The following is a 27,644-nucleotide window of genomic DNA, read 5'->3' as shown; positions in this document are numbered from 1 at the left end:
TTCGCCGCTAGGTGACAGTAGACCCGTAGTAGCGAGTTTGGCAACCATGAAGATGGCTGATGGATCCACTATTTTAAGAAGAAATAGGCCTGGGACAAAAGCGAAGGTGCGAAAAGTTTTGTGTGTGTCGTTTCATTGTTATTATTCACACATTGGTGAACGAAAGCGATCTTAAAGTGTATGGTTCCTGTCAGTTTTTCTTCGTAATTCGTGTACCTGGGAATGAGCGACTACGTTCCTGTCAATGTGAAGTTTCCATGCGAAATGTTCATATTTAAGCAGTTACTGTGCTCATTTACAGTACTGTGAAATCAAAGCTTGCAGTATATTGTAAATAAAATTATCCAAAGTGGCAAGTTAAAGTCAGACGCCAGGAAACTAAAGTACATTTCAATTTATGCAGCTGCGTTGATCTGAACATTAACATATGCCTTTTTATAAATTGTAACAGCTGACATACTATATCGTATACTCTGTCTGTAGGATTTCAGTCGTTGGCCAGATGAACCATTCGAAGAAATGGATAGCACACTTGCTGTACAGCAATACATTCAGCAACAGATACGAAGAGACCCAGCAAATATTGATCTTATTCTCACCCGGCCAGAATCGCAGGATGAAGGCGTTTGGAAATACGAACACTTAAGGTATTATTTGTCTCAACTTTTTCTTCTCACTGCGCATGTTCGTGTCGTAATAGTAGTGTTGTCAGTACCGTAATTAGTTGACAGACGAAAGAATCTTGCATTAAAAACTAAATACATCTTAGTTAGTTGGAAAGAGTAATTTTCATAGGTCTGTTGCGCCTAAGTTGTTCATGCTTCCAATTGTGTTATGTGGGTGCTGTATCATTTTATGCAGAGAGACTATATTAATATTTATGTTTTTAATTACAGTACAACTAGCTGAATGATGTTTGTTTTTAAGCTCTCAAATTGCTGAGAGTCCTTTTTGATTTCTTAGTGTGTCTTGTTTAACTTTCAAAAGTGAGTTAATAATATGAATTAACTTGTTACACATTCTCAACATATGTGGCCGGTTCATGCATAATATGTCACAAACAATCGTGAACTTTTGTATGTCAGTTTAGTTAAGTATGCAGTTTTGTCAGTTGGATTGAGATGTCACCTCCAGTAAATAAATGACATTTGTAACTGCACAATACTGGATCTAGCGGTACAAGTTGTTAGGTTGGAGATAAAGATAAGGTAGATATAGTGCACTACTCTTGGAATTATAAAACAAATTATTCGGATAATTTTTTTGCCACATGAAGTATCTCATTTCTTATTGTTATGCCTAAGTAACACAATTAATCTAAAAATATAGACACGTTGAGGAACTGGATAATTATAGTATTAAATGTCAGTAGTCAGTGCATGTGCTGCAGTAACTTCACACACACGTGCATCTTTACACTTTTCCATTACAACTATTAACTAAAGTAAATGGAAGGTTTTTGGTCTGATTGAGTCTCTCTCTCTCTCTCTCTCTCTCTCTCTCTCTGTGTGTGTGTGTGTGTGTGTGTGTGTGTGTGTGTGTGTGTGTGTGTGAACTTACTCTTACGTAATGTTACAGGCAGTTCTGTATGGAGCTAAATGGTTTGGCAGTTCGTCTTCAGACTGAATGCCATCCAGAAACATGTACGCAGATGACAGCTACGGAACAGTGGATTTTTCTATGTGCTGCACACAAAACTCCAAAGGAATGCCCAGCAATTGATTACACGAGGCATACGCTAGATGGAGCAGCTTGTTTGCTAAACAGTAACAAGTATTTTCCTAGCAGGTGCAGTATGTTGTCTGTTATTATTTGGTTTGTTTTATTTTCTTTCTTTCTAAGTGGTTCCAAAATTAACACATTTATGAAATATGTTAATTTGCACAGCAACTTCAGTATTATTGTTGCTGTCCTGGAAGGGGGGGGGAGGAAGGCTGTAAAATAAAAAAATATTTTGGGTGAAACCAGATAAGAAGGCTGAAAAGGCTTTTATCTTGTAGTAGATAAAAACAACTTTTGGTGCAGAATAAGTTTTTATAACTGTATACCTGGCTTGCATCCCTTCAGTTGTTTTTAAGAAAATGTTAAAATGTATTTCATTTCTGATTGTTCTGTGATGTGTAATCAAGACAGCATTTTTCCTTCTTCTTTTGTGGCATAGGGAGGTCTGTTGTACTTAGGTAGAAATAACGTAGAAAATTTAGTAACAAAGGTAGTGGAACAGTGCATTTTGGTGAAGACAGTAAATGAGCCACTCATCACACTGTATCAGCTGTTCCACAAAACTGTGTATGGTGGATAAGGTATTCACTTGTCAGATGGAAGATTCTGTCGCTAGTTAACTTGTCTAATGTGTAGGAAAGATGTTGATGCCAAATGAGATGTGAAAGTTTCAGGCATTCTTGCTTGATTATGGCCTTCCAGTTTTACTGGAGGGATGTTCTGCTTCCTTGAAGTAAGCGTCTGAGCTATTCATCAACAATTTCTCATATGCTTTGGCATTTCTCTTGCCACTGCAGAGTTTGATCAGTGCACTCAAATGTTAAACTGATTTTTCTACTTCGCAACTGTTACAGTGTTGATAATACTGCCATTACTATCCGCATACTTTTTCTTTACCGCTTCCAGAGGGGGGTGCGGGGAGCGGAGAGAGGAACCGGCAGCCAGCCTTGTGAATATCGAGGGGAGCGGTGCCGTGCGAAGGGGGTAAGCTCCTCCTCGCTAATGTAGTTTTGTTGAAAAGATAAATGGGGCACACATTATCTTTTTGTGGAGCACATGTAAAATTTAAAACAGACTAACGGAACAGATAAACGCTTACTTTTTATTTTATTTTACTGAAGCTGCAAGCATCTTTTTAAATTTATATACACTCATCGTGGTGTAATCTGCCATAGAGTTAACACAGTTCACACAAAAATATGAATATAGAAAGAGAGTCATGAGTGCTGTTGTGGTTGCTACGGTGCTTATGTAACCAGTTTTTTGTTAACAGCATTGATATTATGCTCAGTCACTGGAATCAGACTAATACCCATCAGGAGCTAGAAAGCAGAGAGGTAAAGAAAAATTATGTGGATAGTACACCCACAGCCATTTTGGCAACTGATACTTAGTTTTTAGGGTTTTTGTGATGTGTTTTAGGTACTAAAACCTGTATTTCTAAAATATATCGGTCGGCTGACTAGTCCTACATGCATATTCGCTTGCAGTATACTAGTTAAGGGAGTGGAATGATTGTCAAAAAAAAAAAAAAAAAAAAAAAAAAAAAGAATTAAGTAAAAGTCTCCAAGCTCTAGAATTTTTAAATCATTCTCTTTTTTTCCCACAGGAAGTCACATAATATGGATATTACAAGAAAAAAGTGTTGTTGTGTTAGGTGAACATATTTCTTTGCTTCATTCAAATGGCAAATGCTGCAAGATGTTTTGGTAGCATTCTTGTTCCAAGCTTGGTCTAAGTTATGATTCATGGCGAGCTGACCAAATTTACCTGCTCATGCGATCTCAGCATGATTATAGGTGCATGGTGTATCAGTCTGCACAACTCTTATTTAAAAATATAGGATGTGGTGCACCCTGAAGGACTTCGGTTGGCTGCAGGGCCTTTAGAACCTGCCCCATATCAAACCTTTGGACTGAGGCTAGTGAGCCACCACTTCGTGTCAGGTGACAACTCCTCATGATGTGACGGGCCTGTAAAACAAGACACTATCCATAACATAGACACCTGCACACCATAGCATTGCTCAGCCTCTGGTGGAAAGGCTATTTCATACTTGACACTGAGTGACATGGCCCTGTGTGGGACTCATACGAAGCATTGCCCTTAGAGGTTGGTGTGGCTGGTTTTAATGTTTCATACCAAGGCTGGAGCTGATCTCCATCTTGGCTCCTAAATAGGTCCAGAATTACTACAGGCTTGATGAATTTTAAGAATAATTGCACTACATATTTTATGTTTTGATCTTTATTTTTCAACGTTTTAGATAGCATCATAGTTTTAGAGTTGTTTACACTGCTGGCTCCAAGTGAGGGGATCGCACTAGCTTTTCAGGCATATTCCCCGACTTTGTCATCAGGATTCACTTTCTCCATGGCTACAGTGTGTTTTCTGCAGAGTTCCATGTGATCTTGAAGGCACTGGAATCAAACCTCTCCCTGTGGCTTGACCAACCTCCTCTCAGCCCTCTTGCCGTGAGGAGATCATTTTAGCTAGGTTGCATATTGGGCACTGTCATTTTAGCCATCGCCATTTATTAAGTGGCGGTCCCCCGCTGTCAACAGTTCACCGTTTCCTGCCCAAATGCCCTTTTTTTAACCACTTACGTTCTAATGTCCATTTGCCATATGAACTATCGATTGTTTCAGTGAATGATGTGTCTTACCTTTTTTCCATTATAACAATATGGCAAAGGACATTTAATCTTAAGTTCAGGACATCCGTTGTCTCTACGGCGTATTTTGTTGACTTCTCTCAGAGAGAAAGTCCTTGTTCTCAGCTCTTTCCTTTCATCAGTTGGGCTTAATGTGTAGTCGCTTTTAACTCCTTTTTCGTATTAGTGTTGTAAGGTTATGATATGGGCGTGTTGATCTCAGTTGTTTTGTGTCCTGAAATAAAACAAACTGAATTCATTGGAGCAGATGAGGCATCTTCAGGACAAAAACTTTCTCCATCTGCTTCAATAATCTGAGTACCATACAATTGTCGCAACATGTGTAGACACCAGTAAATGAGTGCCCCACTGTACGTTCTATAGTGGTGGGAAAGCAATGGGGAAATAAACAAGCCATCAAGAACACTTGCAGAGAGAATTGCATGACACAGTGTGCCATTCTCCTCCAAGCTGTCACTTCTCTGGAGAGTTGGAGTTCAATGCAGTTGTGGGAGGAGGACTGACTGGCATTGACAGACTATAAGCTGCAGTTGATGAAGCCCACTATCTAGCTATGGCATTCCTCATGCCAGTCAATCAGGGAGGATGAGGTGACCCTGAGACCTGCCTCCAGATTGGTCGCTGTCCCCTAACACCTGGAATTTTATGTGGTGTGAGGGCACCCTCAGTCTGTAATACCTGTGATGTGCAAATCAGTATATGCTGCATATTAACAGAGTGCATTTGTTATTTTATTGTGGGAGGACAGAATTGAATTTAGGTGGGAGTCTGCCTTCTCTTTTAGCTGATGACGAGACCAATGTGTTGAAGGTTTTAAAGTTTCATTAAGTGTCTGGACCTCTGCTGGAACCTTTAGGTTGGAGATTTTAGTGTATTACAAAGTGGCTGGCTCGTCCTTTTTAGTCCAGTGACCAGCCAGCCGCAGCTGTCTGGTATGCTGTTCTGGCAAGTAATTATCACTATCTGTCTTAATACTTTTGTTGTGAAGAGGTATGATAGTAGCATATTTCAGCTTCTCAGGAAATGTACCCTCTGCTGGTGCTGAGAGGTTGTCTGGCCGCAACCTTCAGTAACATTCTGTTGGCATTAAAGGTCAAATTCATAGCCATTAAAATTGGCAATTGCAATCAAAATCATCTAACAGTAAAGGGTGCTGCTGTATTTTAACACAGAGGGAAATTACTCATTTATGAACTGCAATACATGTAACATGGACATGGAGAAAACAACTAAATCAAATTTAAGAGGCAGGAGAAGCTTAATAGTCCTTAAAGTCTGCTCCTGGTAGCTGAGTTGTCAGTGAGACAGAATGTCATACCTAACAGCCCAGGTTCGATTCCTGGCTGAGTCGGAGATTTTCTCCGCTCAGGTACTGGGTGTTGTGTTGTCCTTACCATAGTCATTTCATCCCCATCGACACGCAAGTCGGTGATGTGGTGTCAACTCAAAAGACTTGCACCAGGCAAACGGTCTACCCGACGGGAGGCCCTAGCCACACGACATTTCCAATTCCCCCCAAACCTTCAGTAATATTGCACACTAATAATTTGCAATATTGTTGAAGGTCTGTAGACTACCCAATAATATTGTGTTTCGGATGGTAGATGATAAAGAAGCTGATGCTGTGATAATTCCTCTACTTTGTTGCAAGCTGGGGGAAAAAAAAAAAAAAAGAAGAAGAAGAAACGGTGGATGAAAAATTGGTTCAAAGAGTGTAGAGTTGTTCAAAGCATTGAGGTTAAATGGATAAAGATTATAATATTTTTGTGTTGGTAGTCCAACATTTTTATATACTGCTGGAAATGGTTGTCCTCACACACAGGCATCCCCCACCTTCTGCCATTGGATTTCTTACAGAGTTCTCATACACTGGTGGAAGTAATTTCCATGAGTTCCCAAAACCTATCATTTAGCCAAATGTAGTGCTACATGGTTGATCAAACTGAGACAATACTAGGGCTTTTGCAGTTGCTGTGTAATTGTATGTTGGCAGGGTGTATACAACCCGGGACAGCCAGGAGATCCAGGAAGTTTTTCATCCGGGAGAAAAGCAGGATAAACCCAGGAATTTATCATTGTTTTAGTTTTCAGTTAAATGTTTGTAATTTTGACTGGTAAGAACCGATACTCTACCAAAGAATATTACTGTATCTCCGTACTGCAGAATAATATTTCAACAATTAAACATAAACAAGAGGGGGAAAAAAAATACCTTAAATTGCAAAGCAAATGTGCCATATACGACGACGACACACAGTGCTCATGCAAGCGTCTACCAACAGCAAAATGTGTCAAAGGCTTTAGGAAGACTATGCAATGCTTCATAACAACAAATTGCCACCGATGAGTGTGAAGTCACAACTGTTTACATTAGATGCGTTTTAGTAGTTACGAGCGGGCACATGCGCAGTTGAGTCGCGTTTGAGTAGCAGATTCTCCCGCTTCTGGCTACAGAAATGTGGCTGTTAGCTGTGTAAGCAATTGCAGCTAGATGCTACCAGGAAAAGGGGGCGCCAAATTCATATTCTTCTGGGAAAGAAACTTGTTTCACATAGCGCCTAGCATCCAGCACACATTAGTCTATCGATTATTCATATGATTTTGAAATGCATCCCTGTAGGTTTTTGAACACATTTTGATTTCTGAATGAATCATAAGTTGATTTTTGAATATGTGCATAGTGTACATGATGTCTCTGTCAGGAGAATCCTCGTCCCATCTAGAAATAAACTTTCCGCAGACAAAAGGGGACGGGGTTATACGAGCTGAGTGGAGTAAAACCGAATGGATGAACGCCAATCGCTGTGTGATTATGTGGTTGATTGGGTTTGCAGATGTTCAGCGTTGTTATAATTACTAGCGAAAGTCCATGGATTCAGACTACCAGAATGGAAATAAACTAGTAACAGGAATAACAGGCGAGAGAGATTACATATTATCTTCTCGGTGTATCCAAGAAAATGAAATTTTGACAGAAAATTTTTGGCCAGATTGCTACACTAGCAAGGACCAGTTGTGAAGTCACTGGCTAGCAGCCACTCAAGTTCTATTCTGGAAGTAATGCAGAAAACGTGTTGTACAAACATGTAACAACGCCTAACAGGAGAATAATCGCGGATAACTAAACCTGTTATTCTGGCAGAGTTTGTGAAGTTAATCGGCAAACAAATTTTGACAATGGCAGGAATAGTTACAGAATTCTTGATGACAAGATTGTTGGTTAGAATGAGGAAGAAGAAGAAGAAGAAGAAGAAGAAGAAGAAGAAGAAGAAGAAATGGGGACATCACACATATTATGGAAGAATAATAAGATTCCAAATTTATATAAAAATTTCGTAATACTACTTCTCGATCTCTTGCTTGAGAAACTGGTGAGTGTGAATGAAATGTGAAACTATTTCCTAGCACAAAGCTTTTTGCTTGTAGTAGGCCTTCTAGGCATTTGATATTGGTACTTCATGAATTATATTCTGTCGTCTTATAAAAATGACCATTTGTGCCAAAACATTCTCATTTATTTGGTGTGTGTTACAAAATTGCTTCAATATTAGCAAGGCCTATTTTGTTTTACTAGCAGACAGTGACAAAATAGACGTAATCAGATCGAGAAACCACACCAGTCTTCGGTATTTTTTGTATTAACAGCTTTTCAGTATTAGATAACAATATTTCGATATTTCATGTAGCAAAACGTTTGACGAACATTGATGGGGTAATAGATTCTTTTGCTGAAAGGAAAGCATGCCGTGTAAAGCTGTAGCAAGGTCAGAGAGAAAAAAATACTAGAAGCTAAGGATTGAAGGAATGTGTACTTTTTTGGTTGTCTCTTGTCTTTATTGGTTTTATGTATCCTATATTTAATTTTATGTGACACAAAACAGCAAGTTATTAGCTAATAGACAATAAAGAGTGCAAATTTTCTGAAGAGTTCTTGTTCTCCCTATTACAAAGAATCCCATTGGCTATTAATTGCGAGATTTTTTAATTAAAAAAAAGAGGGGCAGGCTGTTAAACGGGCCGGGAACAGGATAGGCACCACAGGACATTTCAATTTTCACTGTCCTGTGTTGATTTGATGGCATCCATTACAAAGTATACATGTTTCAGTTCCACAGAGCGAAATACAGGGACGTGCTATAGAAGAATGCTGTATGAAGAGGCGTGTCACTACACTTTGACACACTTAAGACCAGATAACATGTCATACATTTCCTCGAACACGTATGTTTTATGTTTCAGACTTTTCAGAAAGATATGCACTACAAGTTGAACATATTTTTGAAAATTCGATTTTTTTTTTTTTTTTTTATTATTGATGCGGTTCGCAAATATCTTCGTTTAATTTCACATCAAATGAAAACAAAATGGATATCTGTGGCTGGGAGATATCAAGTGAATTAAAATAGATTCACGTAATTATGGAAGGCTAAAATATGTTACTAGTTTCAGATTTTTTTTTTTTTAATTTCCACCTTTCTGACAGTCGAGTATTAATCGCCTTGCAGAACAATTAAGTTATTTTTGTCTAAATTTGACTTTTATTAACCTCTTCCGCAGAGGCAGTCAATGTATTTGAAACGAAATGTTTAATTCCACAGTACTGGCTAGTTTCAACTGTTTGCTGCATTTAAAGTGCGTGTTTTCATCTTCGAGCACATATGGCATTATGCCACAAAAAAGAACCAAACGTGATATAATACAGTACTGGTGCTCCGAGAAAATTTACATCCCGAAAACCACACAGAATAGCTTAATATCAGGTCAAGGTCTACTTCATTGGGAATCTGAACATACAAATGTGCACTTTAAGTATGCGCTTTAAGTGTGCACATTTTATTATGGTTCACGAAATTCTGATGCTCTTGCTGTATCCTCTGGTGTCTTGTTTCTTTTATGACATAATGTATGATCTTTAAATGTTCTACACATATGTACATATGGGCTTCCTAATTCATGGTAGCTGCGCAAGCGCAGTGTCACCTGTTATCTGCACTCTCCGGCAACTGCTGAAACGAACCTATTTCTAACAAGCCACGGGAAAATGTTGTGAATGGTGGTTTGAAAAGTGTTACTTTCGAAGTAAATATCCTTTTATTTAAGGTAAATCTGGTGTCTTGTTTCTTTTATGACATAATGTATGATCTTTAAATGTTCTACACATATGTACATATGGGCTTCCTAATTCATGGTAGCTGCGCAAGGACGGTGTCACCTGTTATCTGCACTCTCCAGCAACTGCTGAAACGAACCTATTTCCAACAAGTCATGGGAAAATATTGTGAATGGTGGTTTGAAAAGTGTTACTTTCGAAGTAAATATCGTTTTATGTAAGGTGAGCTATGTGCGAGAAAGTACCATGTATTTCTTAAATCAAAGAGCACTTGACTATCATTTAAAAATCAACTCTTCGAAAACGAGCCATTTAGAAGAATTTTGAATGCTGAAGATCAGACATTTATGTCATTATTAAAAATTTTACTGGCACGTTTGTGTGATATATCTTAAAGTTTAACACACGCAAAAAAGATCAACATTATATGAGAAAGCTGAGCTTCTCTTGCAACTTATTAACCTTAGAGACCAATGTTATATGTGAAAGCTTTGCTTTTCTTGTAACAACACTATGTACATTAATTTAAACTATTAACTTTCCCTGTTTGTGTGTTCGTGCTACTTAACAGTGATACTGCTGTTAGCTGACTACATTGCATGTCCTATTCTCTGAATATCCACTGTCATCGGCTGGCGAGATCACGTGACATGAGCTACGACTGGCTTACAAAAGCGCATCGCAATCTCGATTTCAATGATTGGGAAAGTAACATGTGGTGTTTGGTGGAATTCCAATGTATACTTTCATAACATGAAAATACACAGCATACATGTTGCTGCACATCAAAGATATTTCCAAAATGTGTCTTTTTTTTCCCTAATTTTCTTTTTTCAAAGTGCCGGGAAATTCTACGCCCGTGTATAAAACCATAGTCATTAAAAGGATTTTGCAGTTCCGAGGGAAAATATACTGTCACTTAACACGGAAAAAGTGTGTTTTCACCCTGGAGGAAGTGTGTTTTTAACCTGAAGATCTGGACTTTTTTTTTTCCCTTGTCCGCGTATACACCCTGGTTGATTTTATGTAACAAAGTAATGAGTGGACAGTGATCAAGTCTCGGGGCTCTTTTGCATCACCTACAAAATTTAGTTATTGTGGCATGACACAAATTGAAACTAACCAACTCATTTATATAAAAAATGGCAACTTTTATTCTTAACCCTTGCATTCTCGATAAATTTCCATGGGCACCCCGATCCCTGTGATCAAAATACTATAATGAGAGAGACAGTTCCACCAGGTCATTGCTTACCTATTATGCTACAGTACCTTGCTACGTGAAATTCTTTCAAAGACTTGAAATTTACAAGTGCTGTTTCACCCTAAGTATTTGAGACAGTTATGGAAATACCTCTCTCTCTCTCTCTCTCTCTCTCTCTCTCTCTCTCTCTCTCTCTCTCTCTCTCTCTATGTAATGTGTAGCCTTTCCTGGTATTTTCTGAGCGACAAGTTGTTCGGTACATTCTTCACTTAATTTTTTTGTGCGTATCTGCCCTGACATCCCACAATGCTGGCAGTGGAGGGTGAAGCTTTGGCAATGCCATTCACTCATCTTGGTGAAACGTCAGAAAAATCACCAAACAAGTGTCGGCTGAAGAAAACAAGGTAGAAGCAAACAGGCAGTTTATCAACAAGTGGCCGTGAAAGAAAGCCATAACAATTTGATAGTAACATGATCATCATCACGGAGGCATGCAGTAATAGTGGCCGTCTAGGGGCTGCTTAACTCCATGCAATATCTCTTTAGAGGCAGACATAAGATGGCTGAAGTTAAGAGATAGTAGTAGTAGTATAGAAATGAGAACTCCTTTTGTCTGGAAAGAGAAATTGAACAAAATTACATTAAGAGAACAACTCAAATAAGGGTTCTTCATTCTTGCAAGAGGGCAGTGGGAGTGCGGGGAGGGGGAATGGTCATATTCCTTTGACTGTATGAGAAACAGAAAATTAGAATAAAGATGTAAATTGTGAAATGAAAGATTCCCTAGACTGGTCTGAAGCCAAGATCAACCCATTAATGCTTGAATTCGAATATTTATAATTTTACTTTATATGTGTACAGATAGATTTAATTCACTTCACATCTATTATTTGTTTTAAGGTTAACTTAAATAGTACGACCGTATAGTACATACCTAATAGAGTGCATTTCTTCATAATAAGTTGTGATGTAGAAAATTTCATTTTTACAACAGTTATACACAATTAATATAAAGTGGTGTCACTCTTGACTTGCTCACCTCACACCAGGAAACCATTGAGTTGTTTAAAGAACGGAGCTACCAAGTATAAAACAGAAGCAGATTCAGATGTTGCTATTTTGACTGCTCACTAACAATGTTCAGGAGGATTAAATAATCATAGTTACAACCACTCTGTTACTCACGATTAAACATACTATATTTATTGGATTGTGTGTAGTATGATGATATAATTTTTCAGGTACGTTCACTGGAATATTTGGGTACTGTCTGCAAAAGTGTTGCAAAAAGAGTTAGTAGTAAAGAAGTAATAAATCAAAACATCATTCCTGATGAAGTTTTAGTACACAAACACCAAAAATTATTTTGTGGGAGATGTTGGCAAGAAAAAATTTCAGATAAGTTTATAACTGTGTGTAAAGTTTTTAGGAAATCACCAAGTCCTCTCATTCTCAAATACTGAATGAACATAGTCTGGGTAATTTGCGTATCATGAGTTGTGATGCCTCAAGACATATACACAGTTTGTAATTGTAATACTTGACTTACTGTGTTCAACATTTAACGTAAGATTAGACCTCTTAAAGAGTAGATTATGACAGCACTTTAAATTCTTAAGTTCAGTCAGCAGTTAAAATGGAATTTTTGTCATGGAAGCCACTAGATAGCAACTTGCAAATGGGACCGGGTGGCCATGTTAGCCATTTAGCAATATACATACTTTTTGGCATATTACAGATACTGTTGTTATGTTTACCTTAAATTATTGAGAATCATCCACATATCACTAATAAATTAATAACATGAACCTGTATCATGTGTTGTGACATTTGTTAACTGCCAAAATAACATTGTCTTATGAAATGAAACTTTGCTTTGCCTCGCCTCCCATTAATAATGTCGTTTCTACAGAGATAAATTCAGTTATTTATGTGTTTCATATGTTTGCCAGAAATATATGACACACATAAATAACTGAATTTTTCTCTGTAGAAACGACATTATTAATGTCATATATTTGGCAGTGCTACAGAAGAATGCTGAAGATAAAGTGGGTAGATCACGTAACTAATGAGGAGGTATTGAATAGGATTGGGGAGAAGAGAAGTTTGTGGCACAACTTGAGTAGAAGAAGGGATCGGTTGGTAGGACATGTCCTGAGACATCGAGGGATCACAAATTTAGCATTGGAGGGCAGCGTGGAGGGTAAAAATCGTAGAGGGAGACCAAGAGATGAATACACTAAGCAGATTCAGAAGGATGTAGGTTGCAGTAAGTACTGGGAGATGAAGAAGCTTGCACAGGATAGGGTAGCATGGAGAGCTGCATGAAACCAGTCTCAGGACTGAAGACCACAACAACAACATATTTGACAGGAAATTGTGGAGTAATAATGCATTTAAAGTTTGGATTTTTCTGTTGTAGTGGACAAGATGGACTACTTGGAAGTTTATGCTACTCTCAAATGAAATATGTCTGTTGAGATAAGAGAGAAATTTATCAGTTATGTATTGCTCATTGATGTATAAAAATGAAATCCGTATAGATCACAGTTGTTTTGATTTATAGCTATATGAGGTTTTTATTCCTAGTGAGAAACTGCTCGTCTGCCACTAAAACACAATGCAGTTTCTTTTAAAATAAAGTTTGTCTTTGTGCTTCTTAATGTTCCAAATTCATACCGGTTATTTTAAGAGATTGTTATCGGTGTTACTATTCATTCAAAGGAAAACGGATAACTGATACCCTTTGTATGCTTTGTGTGTGAAAGGTTAGTTGAGGTGAGGTATAGAGATTGAGATGCACAATTTATAGCTACATACTGCCCACTTACTGATACATGTACAGGGTGACACTTCAAGTGTTGAGATCAAAAAGGAGATATGTCACTCAATTGATATTCTGAGATATATTGAAAAAAGTGTATAATTCTGAATACTGTTATTCCCAAACATTATAGTTAGTCCCACAGACTTGTGAGGAAGAATGCAATGTTATACCAACAATCTGTAATCATAGGATGAAGGCAACTAATAGAAAAAGGTAATAGAAAATGGCTGACATATCCCCTTTCTGATTTAAACAAGTCACTGTACTGAAATATTATATAACGAAACAAAATACCACATCTACAAGCAAAATATTAATAATTTCAACATGGTCATACACATGTAACATGGGAGAGTTAATTCCACATGTTTTACTTATTAAACAACCCCTTTTTATATCGACAGAGATATATACTCCTAAATATGTCACTATTGGTCTCTGTCCCAAACATCACTTGGCCACATTCATTGGCGTCGTCTCCACTAGTCAGCTCATTAATGTTGCATTGGCTTAGAAAGCTATCAAAATACTCATGAAGCTGCAAAGAGATAACATCAATCATGCGTGCAATAGCCTTCAGTTTCTCAGCTTTCATTAGAATGATGTCCACGTATGTTCTTGACACATTATGGAAATGAGGGACTGTCCCAGCCTTAACCAGACGAAAATCATATTTCACCATTCCACTGCTATTGGGTGAAACAGAGACGCATTTTGGCTGGTCAGTGTACCCAAATAGTTTTTAACATGTAACAGTCCATTTTTCTCCTTTCACAGTTACAGACTTATTAAAAAATGAATCTAGCTGTTTCTGATAGTCAAGAAATGCATTTCATGTCCATAGTTCAATACTCATGTGTTTCCTTGCTTTCTGTGGTACTGTGAACCGTTGGTGGGGAGTATACACTGTGTCCTGTTTCCTTTTCCTTAGTTCCAGACTTGTAAAGTCCCTATCAGAAGCATTGTAGGAATGCCCACGGGTTGGGACCATGTGGAAAACGTTGGAAAATCTACCACTAGGAACTAAACTGTACCGAAATTGAACCATTGTGCAATTCCTATTCTGTTTTGTACTGGAATCTGAAAATGTGTAAGTTTTCGCACTAGAGGCCACATGCTTAGTTGTGAAATCTGTAAGGAGAGAAACCACTGCATTAGGACCCTTCTTAGCAGTTGCTTCATCAAACATATAAATGAAAGCTTTGTTATCAGAAAATCTATGAATACCAAATATAAGTACCCATGGCTGCCACAAATAGAATATAATGTGTGGAACAGGCACGATCTGCATGAAATCGAATGTGATCATTTCTGATTTTCCCACCTCTTCTCCTTGTACAAGTTTTTCACAACGTGCCGTGTTATCATAGAACTGACATGCCCAAAGCTTATGGAGTTTCAACTCATTTTGCGATGCAATCTTGATAGCAGGGGTGTTCTCTCCTTCAATTGTACATGTAAGCTTTTCAAATTCACCAATAGACATCCACTCGAGGACGACCAAAGCCATCGTTGTAATGATTCTTGAAATAACCTCCGTGACTCGGTGTTTTGTTATGCCATGGAGTGCAATAAAAGCTTTCTTGCATACTATAGTTTATTTGAAGCCAACTTTAACCTGCAGATACTAGTGAATTAGTATCATAAAACAAAAACCTACATAATCATAATACTGTAACCCTATTAAATATATGCCTTTTTACAAAACTTGGATCAAAGTTGTACATAATTCGGGAACAAAATGGTTAATAAAATAATAATACAGTTGTCATGTCAGTTACCATATAATAATAGTTTGATAGCCTTCCACAATTGGTAATGGAATTCGAGCATGGTCTCCCTGCTTTTGGAATGAAGGGAAGAATGAGCACTCAAGTACCCGCACTGTCCAACCTTGTTGGGCATCTTGTTGAATTCTGTCAACAATAGTTCCTCTGTAAATAGATACTAACGTATTATTAACCTATATACTCAGCGAATAACATGTTTTTTTACCGATTTCCTGTATTGCAACTAAAACATAAATTGAAACTTTGCGTCCATGAAAGTAATTTATATTCACATTTTAGTACAGTGTTTCTACACAGTTTGCCTCTGCTACAGAATATTACATTATGTACAGAGAATTCAAACAATGAACATTGTATGACTATTTACCTGCAATCTGCGCCTGTTTCCCTCCTAGGAACAATTTTTTTCTTTCCAGTTGAGATATGCTCCAGACCCTCGACTTTCTTTTGTTTAATCATGTTCCTCTTCCACAGTTCGGGGTGTCATTTCTTCCTTCTAAATTCTTGTAAATCTTCTTTGGACTCATCTGACAGTTCCATCACCGAAGGAATTTTGAAATCTCACAGCTGATTACTGCAAACTGCTACGGTGCTGCCATCACACCTCACGTTCTTTTGTACAGTATAGAGACTTGTCTCCTTGACAAGTCCTCTTTCTGCACGAATCGTAATTTCAACCCTGGTTTTGACAGGGGAAAAACACTGGAAAAAAACATAAATTATTTACAAACTAGGGCTTACACACTCTTTATTCATCATGTAAATGTCACTACAGATATTCAGATTTAGGTTATGAAATGTTCAGTATGGCTGCCATCATTGGCGATGATGTTGTGCACTTGAATAGCGAAATTCTGCATGATCCGCTGAAGTGTCGGAGCATGAATTCTATTGATGACTTCCTGAATGGCTGTTTTCAGCTCAGCAATCATTTTGGGGTTATTGCTGTACACCTTATCTTCAATATAGCCTCACAAAAAGGAGTTGCATGTGTTCAGATCTGGAGACTGGTGGCCAATGGAGTCCCATGCCAGTCGCCTCTGGATACCACAGAGCCAGAATGTGGTCCCCAAAGTGCTTCCCCAGAACATCACTCTCCTGCATTGATGGGGTCGAGCATTGTCTTGCATGAACCACATCTTGTCAAAATAAGGGTCACTTTGAATAACGGGAATGAAACCATCTTCCAAAAACTTCATGTACAGTTGGTAATCACCATGCCATCAAGGAATATTGCACCGATTATTCTGTGACTGGACACTGCACACCACACAGTCACCTGTTGAAGGTGAAGAGACATATCAATAATGAATTGCGGATTCTCAGTCCCCAAATGTGCCAATCTTGCTTATTGATGAACCCATCCAAATGAAGGCGTTCTTCGTTGCTAAATAAAACCATATTCACACCAAAGTCCTGTTCGTCAATTCTGTCGACAATATGGTTGGTGACACACAGCTGCTGTTCCATGGCCCTGGGACTTAATGGCTGATGAATTTGAATTTTGAATGGCAATAGATGCAGGTCTTCAACAATTTGTCACAGTGTCTCCCAGTTGATTGCCACCTGGTGTGCAGCTCGTCTGATCTATTTCCTGGGTCTGTTTCGAAACGCAGCATGCGTCTTCTCAATGTTTTCAGGTCTTTTCACTCTTTTTGCGTGACCGACATTGCCAACATTTTCATCGTGAACACTACTCGTTCTCTCAAACTTGTGAATCAAATTCTTGATTATTAGCAAAGAACATTTGGACCGTTGTCTTCTTGAACTCAGTTGAAAACTTCCTTTGAGCCAGAGTTGGGCTGTTATTGTTCGCATAGTAGGCCTTCACGAGCTCAGGCACGCTGTACAGTGACATTTTCACATGCAATGTCCTACAACAAGAAGGCGTGCACACATGCACATACTAATTCCCGTCATGCCTCACGGCCAACCTTGCAGTTTGAATGTCCTAATGCAAACTGTTCAGAAGTTATGACTATTTTATTTCTTATGGTTAAATAATTGTCATCCTGTGTGTACGATATCAGTGTAGTCAAAAGAAAACTGCTTTATTTTGTGTTTAAAAATATTTCAGCTGTGGCTAAGGTATTTTCTATTTGCATATTAGCAGAGTTGTATAGATGTGTATTTTCTTTTCTTTTATTTATTTATTTATTTATTTTTTGTTAGATGAAATATGCTGTATTTGTGTAATACACACGTCAGCCCTGATTAATGACAGTATATATATTCAGCACGATTTCTTGCTTGTGATCAAAATTTTTAGATAAATTTTAATCCTGTTTGTGTCTTTGTTCATTTTCTTCAGGGTAAGCATCAAGGAATCATCAGTTGCAAAACTTGGCTCCGTATGTCGAAGAGTATACAGGATTTTCTCACATGCATACTTTCATCACAAAACTATATTTGATGACTTTGAGGTAAGTCATAAGCTACTTAACTTAATTACTTGTATATCACATTCTGTGTTTGTTTTGTTCAGTTCTGATTGTCAGGTACAATTTATTTATCTCATAATAATAATAATAATAATAATAATAATATGTTCCTCGTGCAATGTCAGATTCTGTTTTGATCTTTTTTCCACTAGCATTTAACTTTGCAAAATTTTACCTATGTGTACGATCTATAAGGTACTGCAAAATATTTATAAAGTTTCAAAACTACCCTGTGACAGTTAAGGATGTACTCGGTGCATGTTCATGAGAAACGCTGCTCTTGGCCCATAAAGAGAAATGCTGATTCAGGAATCAGAGGAACTGAAAAGGAATTGCCTGTCTTTTAGAGTAATCTTCTTGTATTTTATGTCCATTTCAGAATAATTGAGAAATGTGTGCTATGAAAACAAGATTCATTAAGTGAAGTTTTATTCTGCATAAAAAAGAATTGATACATTATTTTGAATGTGTAGCCATTCTGCACCAAGTATGTGTTTGCTTGACTATAAGATGGGCTTTTTCCCCTAGTTTTGTCGGCCAAAAAATACAGTGTCATCTTACATTTGTAGATTGTAGCTCAGATGGCATACAGATTTAATTTGACAATTTCAGAAGGGTGTGTGTGGGAACTGATGCAGTAGGTCTGCAAACACTGGGATGAATATTTGAAGGCGAGCAGCAAGCAGACAGCAAACTTCATAGTGCCACCAAGTATGGGAATGCATCCTGCATACATTGCTTTTTATGAACATCTGCCACACTCAAACTGCTATTTGCATGGATCCAAATGTAGTTGTAATTGAGCTGGCATTACAGATTGACAAATACTAAACAAGATTATATATTCCCACAGGAGACAAATTAATTTGGCATAAATATGTTCATGCAGAACATTTGAAACACACAACTACAAATGAAACAAGGTGTTCAGCGATGACACCAAGGCTGCTAATGCTCAACAGCAACATACGATGGACCAAGTGTACTTTTAACTCTTGTGTTCAGATTTGTGCAAATTCAGCAGCAGAAAGCTGAGAGGAAAACATACGATGTTATTCAGTTTGCTTTGATTTTTAAAGAACAGTATATTACAGTGATCAATAACAGATGCAAATCACAGCCATGACTCTTTTGAGAAATATGGTTCTAAGAGTGTGTGGTTCACAATTGGGTAATATAGACAGTCTGACATTAATTTTAAGTTAATGGTGATTGATGAAGTAGTGGCTAAAGCAGTTGTGCAGCAGGGAGAAAAACTGTTGTTACAGAAGCAAAGATCTATACACAGCATCAGATGGAGAAGAATTTAAAGAGCCACAGTTCTACCCACCTACCTTTCATGGTACCAAAGCAAGATATTTTATGAGTTGGAACAGCATATTTTACCTGCTAAAGAAACGTAATGAGTTTTGATTACTTGAGAAATTATTCAAATGAAGATACTGGAGATGAATGACTTTTTGAGTTGTTTGTGACATAAATATCGAAGCAGGTATGTGCTGGTACATGACAATGATGATGAAGAGGACAGGGTTAATGTTACGGTGAAGAACACTATCTGTGGTGTGATGGAAAACAACTTCATTGTCACATACAGGGTGATTCTTGTTAATTGTCACGGAATATCCCAAAAGTGGATGACAGCTGTTGAACATGTGATTGTCACCAAATAACGTACCTTGCTGCATATGAAGCGATTGCCCTATTGATCCTATCCTCGCTGGAATGGGTCAGTGCTATGCGTCACTTCACTGGTCTAGTGTTTTTTGAACACCTTCTTTAAATGTAAAATTCACAAATTTATTGTCCTTACTGTAACCAAGCAAAAGCTGATACTATTGTGTGTTCTTTCCTTTTCACTCTTTTTTTGATTATAGGCCTTATATAGTAAAGAACATGTAGGTCATTTACTGGTAGCGGTGCAATTTGGAAAACTTATACTTACTGACTTATGATGCTATACGGTAGAATTTTGTTTTATTATACTTACCAATTAACCACAGGAGACCATGAAACTGATACAGACAATAAGAAATCTTACATCACTTTAAAAACTTAAGTCTAATGCAATGCAAAAAAAAAAAAAAAAAAAAAAAAAACAAACTGTGAGATACAAAATTCAAGTCCTGAAGCACATGTGCTAAAGTCATGCACTTAGGCCTGATGCTACACCAATGTGGAACTTGACTTTGGTTGGAATGATCAGGTGCGACAAGCTCCACTGCTGCAAGTGTGGTGAGGTACCTCATCTGATAACATCACATATCCAATATTTGCCATACGCTTGTGGGGTATTTCCAGACATTTGCAGTCCCATATGTCTTATATTAAATTACTTAGCTCAGCGTCATTTATATTGCTTTGGGGTTTTTTAAATGTTAATAAGGCTCACCATATATAACATTGACCAAACTTTGTTTTATTTTGATACACTATTAAATTGGATTCTTTCAAGGGATACACAGCCCAAATAATAATTCCTGGTGGCATGACCTAACAGCTTCAAAAAACAGATGTTGTTATGAACAGTCCCTTCAGGGCTTACCTGCAGCTTAACAGTTAATGGCTTCAAGGACACTCTTAACGTAATGTCTAGTGGGTACAATCACATACATGACTGCAACAGTGTCATACTTTAACTAAAGTAAATATGTTAAAGAGAAGAGGATTATATTGATTCAGATTTAAAAAAAAACTGACGTATGTAGTGAAATATAATTATCATCTAGGTCTCCCCCAACCCCTCTCTCGAAATAACCAGGACATATTTTCAGAACTATCGAAATGAAACGCTGACTTGCAGTGCCAGTAAACTTGTATTTTTCATCACTTCAAAAGTCATGTTCACATTAACTAATAATTTTTTTTTGTTTCAAGCCCAATAATCATCTGCATATTTGCTCAGTAATTTCATACCAACACTTCGTAACTTCACAAACACTACCTAGCTTGCCCTTGCACTGGCCCCTGTGTAAAAATGTAGCAATACATTTTGTCAGGTACATCACTAGACTTTTTTTAAGAAATGAATTTCGTGCATCAGCTGTTTTTCATATCCGTTTTATTTTTATTTTACGTACTGTGCTGTTTTGGTTATGTAGCCATTCTCAAGCAAAATGTTTAACCTGTTAACTACATACGTTCTAGTCATGCAATTTCAAGGGCAGTCTGTAGTTGTTTTTACTGTAGCTCACATTTGACTCAGCATAAACAGTAGCACACAGCCAAGCCATTTACTATTGTAATGGAACACTGAACTGTGTGAACAAAATGAAAATAAAATGGGAGTGGAAAAACTTATTTCTTTCGAAAAGTTCATCAGGTCTGCAGACTCTGTTGCAATGAAATTACATTGTTAAAGTTTATACTTTTACAAATTTATAATGAGAAATTTTCACAAAAACTTGACTGTCAGTAATTTTTTACAGTAAAGAATGAAATATTTGACATTATTTGCATTCTCATACAATTTTTTTTATACAAAATTTCCCAAAATGTTATTGATTTACATTTGCTTTTGAGTTGTGAAAGTTTATGTTAAATTACATGGTTATTATGATAAGTGTTTCAACTTTGAAGTTAGGTTTTTCGATACAGTTAGTTACTCTGTACATTATGTTATACATTACTTATCATTCTTGAGTTTTATGTACTGTGTTTGTAGAACATTTTCATACAAACAAAACCTTTTAACTGTGATGTAACTAAATTACTATTCTTTTGAGTGTGGCAATTTTAATTGAGAAGAGATGGATAAATATGCTATATCATTAATCCAGGTTTGTAATTTTGTTAATGAAAATGATATGTTTAGGTGTAATACTTGGACAACTTTCAGTCAATCCAAATGATGTCAAATATTGATTAAAAATGTAAAAGGAATAAATACAATCATAGTTTCATAATTCTTGATAGTCCGGTGAGAAGTATACTGAAAGATGTGTATCGCATACTCCAATATAAAATCTGAGGCTGTTACATTAAAAGACCATACCCTCAATCTGGGGGAAAGTTAAAGAAAGCCTCAGTATCCATTCTGGAGCAGTGAAACTATACTGCTTGAAGTTTAATCTCAAATGGCTCTTCAGTTAAATGAATCCTTGCATATCCAACGCCATGGATGGCTCAAAAAATGACATAATATAGGAGTAGTGACAAGAAGGAAGATATGGCAGAAGGCTTACAAATGAAGCTAATGATGTCAGTGAGGTAAATGATAAATCGAAAAATAGTGATACCACAGACCACTGGCTTAGATCGTGAAGATAAAGTATGTCAACACTTTTTTCCATTTATTTTTTCTTGTATTACCAAAATGTGGGCGATCAGTATGATATGGAGTTAGTCATTTTATATAAAATGTAGTTTTAACTTTTTGAGCAGATGTTAAGATAACTTTATACCAGTAGAACACTTAATGATTTTGAGTAGTCAGAATTTATTACGAATATTAATTTCTCAAGAACATTCTTCAAAGTAGGTGGTCATATTACATTCAGTGTCATCAAGTCAAGTAATAATAGTTAGGTAATTATTATTGGGCCATTTTATGCTTTGGCCATTCACAATTTTGTGGGAAAAAAAGAAGAGGAAATGAAATATTCACACCACTTCTCAGCCAAGGGTTTGAAACATGCGTAGATCAATTATTTTTTTGTGTAACAGCAGACAAACTTTGTGCAAGCTCAGCATAGATAGTATTCAGCTGTCTGAAATGACTATTGTGCATTGTTTTCGAAATTTATTGTGCAAGACCATCATTTGAATTTTCCATAGACAGACTAATGACTGACTTCTTTATGTGGTCCAATACATTTGATTGACATGTGTTTAGCTATCAGTCCAGTATTGCGCAAATCAAAGGGAAATGGCAGTAATTGGTCATGTTAGCAAATATACAAAACGTGTCATTATTCTCATTCAATTACAAAGAAACCCTGAACAGCAACATACATAATTTTTAAAGAGAGCCGTGACCAAGAATATTGCAAGAAACCTTTTACACAAACTTCAACAGGCAGAGAGAGCCTTTGAAGAAAGATTTTGCAATAAACGCAGTGAACATATGACTCATTCTGTACAAGAAGAAAATGCCATTCTCCATAGAAAACCTCAAATGCACCTAAATGAAGTTAAGGTGGCACAAGATTTAGTTGAAGCTGACTTAATCAGGCATGAGAAACACAGAACATGGGGTTTCTTACTCTTATGTTGAAATAAGCATGTGGAATATGACCTTTTTTTTGTAGGGGATGGGGCAGTTTACTAAACTTTTCTTACTGTGGATGTTCAAATTCTGGCTTATTACTAGATTGGACTGATGTACATAATGTATTCTGCCAAAACTATGATTAATGTAAACCATATTGAGAAATTCTGTTGCGGAAATCATCCACACTTCATTCTGAATATTTGCCCTTTCTGCTGGATGTACTATGTGCTAGTCAGGCATTCCTGAATTGTTTGCCAAATTGTATATATTTCAACTTGTGATGAAATATTCCCAGTTTGCTTCCTTCCAGCACAATTTCTTCAAGCTCAGTTACGTAATGAGAACATCACCCCCCCTCCCCCCACCCCTCCCCCCGTCCCAAATATCTTGTAGTTTTCCACCTTTTTTGCCACAAGATGAGCTGCTCCCTGGAATTATAGTTGATGATAAAGTGTCAGCAAACCAGGTCCACATTTTATCAAACAAATTTTGACTTTCATCTGAAGCTTTTATTCCCATGGTTCTGTTGGCTGCTGGTGAAGGGTGATCTCCCACTGCATTTTAGTCACTTGGGGAGGAGGGGGGGATTAATATTAATATTACCATGTGACTTAATTTTTTATGTAAGTTTGGTAATGGTTCTTGTATTGGACAAGCAACTTCTTGACATGGTACAGTGGGTGTGGCGTACACTGTTATCTTTTAACTCCCAAAGATTTTAATAATTTATTCTCAACCCCTCTTGTGGCTGTCCTATGCTTTTTAAATTCCCCCTTTTGCTTGTGGTTAAAAATAAGATTTTTTTCTGTTTCATTTACAACATATCCAGTACGGAGAGGCTGATGACCATAGTAGTTTCGTTCCTCCAAATCCCATAATATATCCAGCCATCCTTATTACTGGTATCTGATACTAAGTATTGTGTTTGTACCTTTCAGATGGCATCTCTCACCTTCCCCCCCTTCTTTAGTTTCTCGATTGTGAACGTCTGTTTTGATAATGACTGTGTTTGTAGTTAGTGAGAATATGAAACTTCCTGGCAGATTAAAACTGTGTGCCCGACCGAGACTCGAACTCGGGACCTTTGCCTTTCGCGGGCAAGTGCTCTACCAACTGAGCTACCGAAGCACGACTCACGCTCGGTACTCACAGCTTTACTTCTGCCAGTACCTCGTCTCCTACCTTCCAAACTTTACAGAAGCTCTCCTGCGAACCATGTCTCCGCAATATCCTTTCTTTCAGGAGTGCTAGTTCTGCAAGGTTCGCAGGAGAGCTTCTGTAAAGTTTGGAAGGTAGGAGACGAGGTACTGGCAGAAGTAAAGCTGTGAGTACCGGGCGTGAGTCGTGCTTCGGTAGCTCAGTTGGTAGAGCACTTGCCCGCGAAAGGCAAAGGTCCCGAGTTCGAGTCTCGGTCGGGCACACAGTTTTAATCTGCCAGGAAGTTTCATATCAGCGCACACTCCGCTGCAGAGTGAAAATCTCATTCTGGAGTGAGAATATGATTTGACTACTTTAGTCAGCTGCAAAACAACCTTTCTCAATGATGTCAGCTGTGTGTCATTAGTAACAACTACCACGTGATCATTGTTACCTAAAAGTGATTGGAAAAATTGGTATCATTGTGCACTGGTCAGTCATGTCAGGATGTGTTGTCGTAAAACACATTTAATTTACTTTCAAATGTCGTACGTGGTTGATTCTAGTGCCAGAACAGATAACGTGCTTCAGGAACTTGTTATAAAAGTTTCTTACATTTTATCACATTTTCCAGTGCACACCAAATTGTTTGGAAAATGAATCACAATTACAGATACATTTATTTAGTGATCTGATTTGGTTATTGGTTGCTCAGAGGTACAGAATTATTTTTGCTGTAAAATTAACTTTCTTGGTGATCCACATATACTTTAATCAACATGTTATATGTAGTGTAATGTAAATTGAAGATAAAATTTCTGTCTCTTTTTTTCTGTTTTCAGAATGAAACGTACCTGTGTAGGCGATTTACAGCATTTGTTACAAAATATAATCTCATGTCAAAAGATAATCTCATTGTTCCAATCCTTGAAGATGAAGGCAGTGGAGAGACGGATGCTTAGGAATGCAGATAATGGAGATGGTGTGAATTATAGAAATGGAATGAAGGTTCATGGCACGAGGCCTAGGTGACCGAGCAGTGTGTTGTATTGTACCACACTGATGAAGTATGATCAGAACACATTTCTTGTGTCTCATTCCTTAGGAAAATTGAAAGATATGGTGACCATTCTTCTTGCATTTAAAGAGAAAGCATTCTTGTCAATCCGTTGGAATATAACCCAGATGACTTTCGTAGGTTTCACTACTACCCCATGAAGAATGTGTTACAGAATCTTCTGGCAACTGCCATGAACTGGTAACATTATGCAATACTCAGCTATTTATAATATAGCTTCAGGTAGGAGCTGGTGACTATACTTTGTATACATGCGGCAGGACCAAGTATATCCGGCCATTATGCCTTTTTGGTGCTGTGCACCACTCATTAATAATTCTCCCTATCCTGTCTAGCAGTTAGAACAGGATTGAACTAATGCAGGTACTTTCACCATGTGCTGTCATAATTTCATAGGGAAGAATGTCATATCATTGTAGTCACATTCATTCAATTTTATATTTACTCTTCGTTTGCTGCTGCTATGACACTTCATTGAACATACGTTGATCAGAATTTAGGATAAATTTATTTATTTAATACATGTTGGTATAATAGATATGAGATCATACATGTCAGTCACATAAAAGCTAAAAGTTTTGCAAAGTTCTGTGATTTGCTTTTACTTTCAGTTTATCGTCAAAGATTTTATTAGTCATTGCCTGAAAATACTTGTGTACAGAGGGTGAGTCAGTAATAATCTGCATCCACTTCTTTAATTAGTAAAACCAACTGAAAGAAAAGTGTAGTCCAGGAGTTTTTCATTTTTCTTCCTGCTTTCCAGCATGCTTGTGTAACAAGCCAGATGCTGGTATTTCATGCCAAAAAAACCATGGATTCTCCCTTCATCCATACATGTTGATAACCTCCAGCAGTAGGTATTTTTTAAATGGAGCTAATAGGGGATAACTAAAGGGATTCACTATGAACTATGTATTTGGATTTATGAATGCCACAGAACAGACATACATGAACAAATTACCATAGCTCTTGAGATTGTGTAGATTATATTTTTCTACACACTCTCATTCTTTCATTCATTCACTCACTCACTCACTCACTCACTCACTCACTCATTCTGAATTGGTCAGAATAGTGGTCCCAAAAATAATAGATAGCTTAAAGATTGCACTCTGTAAGCTGTTGCAGTATACACCTCATATGTCTGTTATTTATAATTTGAAACATACGATGAGAAGTAAATTGCATTCTGTTGGTTAGTTTGTTAATGACCACTGTTGAGGTTGGTTTGTTCTCTATGCATGTGAAAACATGAAGGAGAAAGAAAGGGGGAAAGTGTGTTATTTATTTGTATTAACAGTCAGCTCAAATTATTAGTGATGATATGTTTATTCACAAAGGAAACTGAGTGATGCTCTTGAAATTTGACAGCAATGAGAGAAGTGCCATATATTAAAATGTGCATGTAGAAAATAGTGCTGTGAACCTAAAGGACTGTAACAGAAATGTGGAGAATTAATGACTCACCATCATATTAGGGTTTTTTCAGCATATGTGACCATGTGTCATTTTATTAAAGGTTATTTCATAGTGCAAACACATTTCTTTAAAAGTATACTTTGTTAGTTAAATCCAGTACAGCACAATATTAAAGCTACAGTTGAAATATACATTTGATATTGAATGTAAATACCAGTTTCTTTAAAAATTTCTGTTTTAATAACATTTACACCTGTACACTTTATCAGTATTTGGTGTATTGTAGCTTTGGAGTTCTTCATATTTGTGGCATTGGCATCTCAGAACATTAGTCGAGCACACACATCTGTGATAAGCTAGAGTTGTCAGATATGTAAGTCAGTTATTTATATTCATTTTAATAGTTTTTGTTTCTAGGTGCTCTGTATGAGCTAGTTACAAAGGTGAAAAACAACCAAAAAGAATAAGAAATATTTGCAAAACTTTATTTATGTGACTTATCTAGTTTCTTAAATTTTACACTCTTTTTGATCTCTATACAGTTCTCAGTACTGATTCCAACATATGTTTGCAGCAGGCACATCTAATTTTATAAATCCCATGTTATCACAAAAACCTTCATGCATATAATTTTATTGTACATGTGTATGTTTATATAAGTAACTGTTAACATATTTTTTCAATTCAAATGTACATGTGTAGACAAAATTGTTGGTACAACTGACTTCCCTGTAAAGAATAACTAATGAATACATATTGAATTCAGTTGGTAAAACAATGTGATACTGATTTCATTATCATGAACATTCTAAGACCTGTACTTGTTCACTGCCTGAGATGTGTAGGTGGTAACTTAATAGGGACCTGTACAGACTTTTCTTTCTATACAATGTTTTTAATTTTTTTTATTTTATGTAATAAATTCTTTCACAGTGTTGATAGTGATGTGTAGTCCTCCTTCATATTCAAGTTAGTAACTTCCTTTCCAGGTACTTAGCTTTTCTGTAATTCGAATGACATTGGGAAG

General features: G+C 37.0%; 1 protein-coding gene across 1 annotated transcript; it reads left to right on the top strand.

Annotated features, from left to right (window-relative positions):
* Positions 1–27,562, top strand: LOC126251339 (MOB kinase activator-like 4). Its single transcript, XM_049951698.1, has 5 exons — positions 1–106; positions 484–647; positions 1,579–1,788; positions 17,642–17,753; positions 24,963–27,562. The coding sequence occupies exons 1-5, from the start codon at positions 47–49 to the stop codon at positions 25,080–25,082; spliced, it is 666 nt and encodes a 221-aa protein (XP_049807655.1). The 5' UTR covers positions 1–46; the 3' UTR covers positions 25,083–27,562.
* Positions 27,563–27,644: the final 82 nt, after the last annotated feature.

The sequence above is a fragment of the Schistocerca nitens genome, chromosome 4 (assembly GCF_023898315.1).
Source record: "Schistocerca nitens isolate TAMUIC-IGC-003100 chromosome 4, iqSchNite1.1, whole genome shotgun sequence".
Lineage (NCBI taxonomy): Eukaryota > Metazoa > Arthropoda > Insecta > Orthoptera > Acrididae > Schistocerca > Schistocerca nitens.
Note: the sequence above shows the minus strand (reverse complement) of the source record. Positions and strands in the feature narration are given on the sequence as shown.

Excerpts from the sequence above, each read along its gene's own strand:
- LOC126251339 (XM_049951698.1), top strand. The coding sequence starts at position 47 with ATGAAGATGGCTGATGGATCCACTATTTTAAGAAGAAATAGGCCTGGG. Across the intron at positions 1,789-17,641 it reads AACAAGTATTTTCCTAGCAG|GGTAAGCATCAAGGAATCAT; the intron begins GTGCAGTATGTT and ends CATTTTCTTCAG. Across the intron at positions 17,754-24,962 it reads CTATATTTGATGACTTTGAG|AATGAAACGTACCTGTGTAG; the intron begins GTAAGTCATAAG and ends TTCTGTTTTCAG.